The sequence below is a fragment of the Buceros rhinoceros genome, unplaced genomic scaffold, assembly GCF_000710305.1.
Source record: "Buceros rhinoceros silvestris isolate BGI_N320 unplaced genomic scaffold, ASM71030v1 scaffold3882, whole genome shotgun sequence".
Taxonomy (NCBI): Eukaryota; Metazoa; Chordata; class Aves; order Bucerotiformes; family Bucerotidae; genus Buceros; species Buceros rhinoceros.
In genome coordinates, this window is record NW_010399325.1 from 20,380 (window position 1) to 26,920 (window position 6,541).

Here is a 6,541-nt window from a genome sequence, read left to right on the forward strand (position 1 = left end):
GTAGCAGACGAGGAAGAAACCTGACCTGTCACTCAGGAGTGCTGCCTGGGTTTGTGCCAGGCTCATGGCTGCCCACATTGTGATTCTCACTCCCACCCATCAAATCAGAGGCAAAAGATGATCGTCTTTTGGTGATCAATCTGCTCTGGTTTTGGGAAGGGTGACTGGAGACGTGCCATGCACACCCACCAAAGAAGTGTCCTGACTCTCCCCTAACATCGTTCCCCCAGCGTCACTTGAGCTGAGCCTGCACCAGCACCCAGGAGGTACTGGAGGCAGCTGCTAGGGGAAAGCTCTTCTTCACCACCCTCCGTAGCTCAGCATAATTGCTGCCAGGCTACAGGTGTGAACACTGTTTTGCAGCTGGATCTTAGCCCTGGGTTGACGCCATGCTCTGTGGCACAGCAACTAGGAGAGTTACAGAGCAGCTCTGTTGCTGAAATGCATTTCTCTTACACGTATCAGCTCTCTGCGTGAGTTCTTAGAAATATTTTGGCCTTGAAGTGGTTCTATGTGCTACCCAGAAGGCAGGCTTTCCAGCTGCCCAGTGGTGAAGGAAGCCAGGGAGAACACTGGCACAAAGGCCAAGGCTGCCCAGCAAAACAGCCCTGGGCTTAGCTGGGAAGACTCTGCAAGCTGCGGTCTCTTACTGCCTGGACTGGTTCTGTCCTGAACAGCCTCAAAGCAGCTGCCAGCCCAGCACAAGGAAGAGAAAAGGTGTGTTAACACCACAAGGCAGTGCTGGGGAGAGTCAGGAAGTCAGGCTGATATAGCCACCACTTCCCTGTCTGGTGCCCAGCAGTGCTGCCCTGTTATCCAGCATGGCTCAACACCACTGCTCCAGAGTGCACAGGGGAGGGAAGAGGAGTCCCGTGGTTGATGTCGTGCTAAGACACTGCCACAAGCATCCCACACGACATCAGTAAGCTTCTCTGCCCGCAGCGCTAACCTATGCAACCTGACTCAGCTGCACTCCTGCCTCCCAGGGAGGAGTGAAGCGGGGTGGGCAGCATGACTGTTCTCTGGTGCAAAGGGATCTGCTGGGGAAACACTGAGCCAGAGGGAGCTTGGTGCAGGCTGCAAAGGGGAGGTCTTGTGAGAGGAGAGCACTGTTACTGGTGGCAATGGTACACCAGGGTTACTGGTCCATGAGCCTTCAGCTTCTCCGCTGAGAGGCTTGGCATGATCCTGTGTCTACCCTCAGAGGTGTCAGCCGCTCTCCTCCTTTTGCAGTCTGTGGCTGAACTGACTGCAGGTAACAGAAACAAAGAATACACTGAGCTTCTCCTTTTACAAAGAATTTAGATGAAAAGAGATTTATTTTACAAGGTAGAAAATACCTAACAAGTAGCATGTCCCTGAATGTGGCAGGCTCTCTACCCTTAGTGTGAAGCAGACTGTTGTCCAGCCCGGACTGTAGTGATTCCAACCAGGATGAACAAGAGGATTTCAACAACAGTTTCCTGACTTGAGCTCTGACTAAGGACCGTGCAGCAGTGTGCCAGGGCAAGGGCAGGAGATTTCCTCTGCAGAAAGATCTTCTTGCCCCTTGTCTCAGCTCCTGTCCAAGGGACAGGTTGTTAGGAGACAGCCACGTCGTGACTACTAACAGTGTGAGGTGAGGGTTCTCCAGGCCTGTTGAAGTATTGACACACAGACCGTCAGGCACCGTGGGTTTGTGCAGTGTGACTGTTGTCATCCTCTTCCCTCTGACAGGATGAGACTGTTCCAGATACTGCAGTCTCAGACACGGAGACCAGTTGAGTGCTGATGAAAGTTAATTTCTGCAGCAGTTCTGTCTAAAGGCACAGGGCCAGTTGAGTGCAGCAAAAACAAAAAGAAAAAAAAAGAAAAAAGCTGCTGTACATCTGGGTACGTTCACCTAGGTAGGCAAGGCCCAGCAGCACAGGAAGAGGATAGGAGTGAGTCATTTTGACCTGCAAGAAAGTCAAAGAAACACCACTCAGTGGAGGATTCCATTCAGCAATCTGAGCATGACACTTAGTTATCTACGCAGTTCCCACATGTTTTGTCTTTCTTCTGCTTAACCTCAGACACAAGGAGCATCCCCTGGGTTCATCAATACCCACGTACAGGAATGGGTACATACAGGAATGAAGCAATTGAGTCAAACGCTTCAGGGAGGGAATTTTCTCATTCATCAAGAGGAAGACAAGACAGGCCCTAGGTAAAGAGATTTGCTCCAACATGAATTCCTGGGAGCGGAACCACACAGGGAACTCAGTAACCCCAGTGAAAGGCCGCAAGCGCCGCAGTGGGTCTGCAGCCAACAGCATGTCTTCTGATCCCCCTCCACTCCCTGCTCACAAATCCAGATTCTTCCAGAGGTGTACGACAGCAGCACTGCTGCTTCCCCTTGCCTTCAGCCGCAGAACGGGACAGGAATTTACCCACTGGCTGCGCAGGGGAGCTGCTCATCCACTAGATGCTTCAGACAGCTAACACACTGGGCACAGCCAGATGTGCCAGAGGCCCTTCCCAGACCACTCCACGTGTTCCTACAACCCGGCCAGCATATTACAGACTCGGTAAAAGTTGTTTTCAGTTGCTGAGACCTTGTTTGAAGTACTCACAGACTGCTGACTTTTCTGTGTTCTCAGCCTTGCCCTTGGCTTATTGCCTCTGTACCCAGCAGAGCGCTCTGCCCAGCACCCACTTGATATGTGCTTCTCTGAACATTAAACCACTGCAGCTGACTACTGTAGCATGCAGATATGCTTTCCGATAGTACTTGTCCTTCCCGCCCCAGGCCTCTAACAAACTGTGAGCTCCCTCCAGCAGCCTTGTTATTGTACTACAAGCACACTGTGCACCACGGGTGCTGGGAACTCAGCTGTGTGCTGATTTTTCTCATCTCTCCTGGCCTCTTTGCAGTCCTAAAAATGGAAGCTGGCCACTGCCCTCCGTTTTTCCTGCTCTATTTCTAGGTATTTGGTGGCCAAGAGATGCTCGAAGTGGAGCACGAATGGAAGATCCCCTTTGATCCTCCATTTCCCAAGGAAGGTGCGATTGCTGTCTGCCCTCCTGTATGCTCTCTCCTCTTACCGTGTCACTGGGGCTCTACTTCTCCAATGCCAAGAACTCGACAGCAGTCCTGTACAGAGGTTTTCAAGGAAATGGAAGAGAAATGCAGTGAGAAGGAAAAAGACACCATTAGGGTAGCAGTGACTGGGGTGCTGCCACATCACAGCCCCTTCTGTTGTGGACTTTTCTTTAGGTATCTCAGCAAGCTTCTCCCAGGCTCTCCCCCAGCACTTCCAATGAACACAATCTTGACTCAAGACCACCAAATAAAACCTGTGACCCAGGAGCTAGGAAACTGAGTGCTACTTGTGGAAGCATTCTCTCTCCTGTCCCTGGGTAGGGCCACTCTACGTGTCCCTGAGTGGCCGTGGGTGCCAAGGATTGGCAGAGGATACTCCCCAGCTCACCTGCCCCAGGCTCTCCCCCAGCACTTCCAATGAACACAATCTTGACTCAAGACCACCAAATAAAACCTGTGACCCAGGAGCTAGGAAACTGAGTGCTACTTGTGGAAGCATTCTCTCTCCTGTCCCTGGGTAGGGCCACTCTACGTGTCCCTGAGTGGCCGTGGGTGCCAAGGATTGGCAGAGGATACTCCCCAGCTCACCTGCTGGATCTCCTGCACTGCCTGGCGTATGGAAGAGTGGAGGCGAGGAAAAGCTCGTTGGCTGCCTCTACTCGCCCTACTGTTGTCCAGGCTCTCTTGATTTTGGTAGTTCTTGCTCCTCCTGAACCATCCATGTTTGAGAACCATGGCTGCTCCCAACTCCATAGCCGGGTTGCTGGTAGAAGGCCTGGATGCCTCTACTCGCCCTACGGTTGTCCAGGCTCTCTTGATTTTGGTAGTTCTTGCTCCTCCTGAACCATCCATGTTTGAGAACCATGGCTGCTCCCAACTCCATAGCTGGTTTGCTGGTAGAAGGCCTGGAGGGGCAGGGCTGCTCCTCTGCAGGGTTCTTCCCCTCAGCTGCTGGTGGACCCAGTGTGAGGCACTCCAGATCTTCATAATCCAAACTCTCACTACTTTTCTGAGGGAGGGAAGAGTGGATTCAGCAGTGGCTTGGAGACCCTCCACACACCTCAAACAGCACAACAGTGATCACTGCTGACAGTCTGAGGGCAGGGGCCATCCACCAGGGCCTCTCCCCCACTCCAGGTCTCCCCAGTGTCCAACTAGTACTGTGGTGCACACAGAAGAGGCCAAGCTGCTTGGCCAGAATCAGACACCCCCAACAGGAACACAGCAGAAAGATGCTGCCACAGTGATTCGCTCTGCTCAGGTGTCCTGGTTTGAGCTAAAACTTCCTTGTTTTGGGAAATGGAGAAATAGAATTGTTCCATGTAGTACAATAATTCCGCATTTAATTGGTTAAGAGAGTCAGGTGAACATAATGTTACGTCGGGAGCCTTTAAAAGCAGCAGGCAGGGGGCGGATCTCTCTCTTGGCTTCCGGGCAGCGTTACGAAAGGAACCCTCCTGCGGCTCTGCTGGCTGACGACTAGGGCCGACCAGGAGCGAGACCTGAGGGCCCACACCCCCGGATCCCTGAGGATCACAGACTGTGAACTATTACTGCCGTGAGTCTTGTCTGAATTGGGTGAGGATATCCAGACTTCAACTCCCTTTCGTGCTGGGAGCTTTCACGAGTTTCTCCGCAGCTTTTCCTGCACTGTGCCGTGATTCTTGTCTGAATTGGGTGAGGATATCCAGACTTCAACTCCCTTTCGTGCTGGGAGCTTTCCCGAGTTTCTCCGCAGTTTTTCCTGCTGCGTGCGGGGTTCCCCCCCGCCGTCTTGCTGCAAGAAGAATTCTGCTCCCCGCTGGGACAGCAGGGCTGCAAGGTCTCCCACTCTTATCTTGCTGTTGGCTGCCTGCCAAAGAACTGCCTGCCTGCCAAGTTTTGACCTTGAAAAGAACAGACTGTTAAGACCTCTGGTTATCTAAGTCCTCTCTTCTTCGTTTTTTTCCCTTTTCTCGGTTTGTGCATATGTATATGTAGTGAATAATTGTGTGAATTTAGTGTGTATTAAAAGTTTGTTTCAGTTCCTTGAATGCAGACTGAGGTGTGAGTTTCTTCTTTTCCCCTTAAAACTCCTTCTGCCTCTAGCAATGCAGATGGAAAACGTTAAGGAATTCGAGGGGTGGTTACCTCGGCCCTCGACCCTTAACATCAGGGAACACGCCATGGTCCATTCCCTCTTCTGGCTGTAGATGCTTGATACTCACCTGCCCACATGGAACAGTCAGTATCTCCATGAAGGGCTTGATGCCCACAGTCTGGTGGTACTCAACCAGTTCAGTGAGTGAGGCATGAGCCCGGTCTTCCCCCAGGATGACATAACGTGCATTGGGCTGCATCTGGATCATGTAGTGTCTGCAGCGGCCTTTGCCCCTGGGGAGACAGACAGACACAAGTAGTTATGGCATGGGGCTATGGGCCTCTCCAGGACCCACTCATTGCTTTTGCACTTCTTGTCTCAAGAGGCCATATGTGATCACGAGCCACAGGAACAAACATCACAAAGGCACAGGAGATGCACTGTGCTGGAGTGCCACATGCTGTGCCAGTGGTGGAAGAGCAGCAATTTCCCCAGTGTCAATGACAGGAGAAATCCAGCAGCTGGATCCAAACCCCTCAGACTGTACTGTAACTGCCCCTCATACCTATTATGCACATTAAAACCTTGTCCTATTCCTTGCCTGAGGCTGTACAAAGACCATGTCCTTGTAGCATTCAGACTGCTTCTTCACAGGCCCTCCTCTAGTCTCCTCTGCTTCAGTCAGTGCTTATTCCAACCTGGTTTGTCCACTCAGCCGTAAGGCACAGCTTAAGCAGGACCTAAAGCCTTGGAGCTGCAGCACCCCATCCACAAAGAGGTTTTGTCAAGAGACAGACTCTGCAGCGTCCCGTCTGCTACTCCAGACTGAGGCACCCACAACAGGAGAGGCTGAGCATCATCCTCACTGGACTCTGTGCGGAGGTTAACCCCTACAGCCATGCATAGCTCAGTTTCACAGACCCACAGAACTGCTTAGGTTGGAAAAGACCTTTAAGATCATCAAGTCCAACTGTTAACCTAATGTTGCCAAGTGCAGCGCTAAACCGTGTCCCTCAGCACCACATCTAAATCTTTTAAATACCTTCAACCACTGCCCTGGGCAGCTTGTTCCAATGCTTGACAATCCTTTCGGTGAAGCAGTTTTTCCCTAATGTCCAACCTAAACCTCCCCTGGTGCAACTTGAGGCCATATCCTCTTGTCCTATTGCTTGTTATTTGGGAGGAGAGACTGACATCCACCTTGCTACAACCTCCTTTCAGGTAGCTGTAGAAAGACATAAGGTCTCCCCTCAGCCTTCTCTGCAAGGTTCATTACCTACCTGTATGACAAAGTGTAGCCTGGTCGGCTCTGGCTGATCCGAACAAGGAAGCAACCCAAAGGCTTGTCGATCAGCATGTTTTCGGCTTTCCTCGGAATTGGTAAGAGAATTTCAGTG

At 51.7% G+C, this 6,541-nt stretch overlaps 1 protein-coding gene across 1 annotated transcript in view; it reads right to left on the bottom strand.

Annotated features, from left to right (window-relative positions):
• Positions 1 to 3,728: 3,728 nt before the first annotated feature.
• Positions 3,729 to 6,541, bottom strand: part of LOC104489264 (myosin-IIIb-like) — a gene marked incomplete at its 5' end in the record, with an annotated part of 24,181 nt that continues 21,368 nt past the window's right edge. Inside the window, 2 exons of the mRNA XM_010131406.1 lie at positions 3,729 to 4,073; positions 5,272 to 5,437. Of these exons, the coding sequence (XP_010129708.1) occupies positions 3,729 to 4,073; positions 5,272 to 5,437 (511 nt within the window). The remainder of the gene's footprint in view (positions 4,074 to 5,271; positions 5,438 to 6,541) is intronic.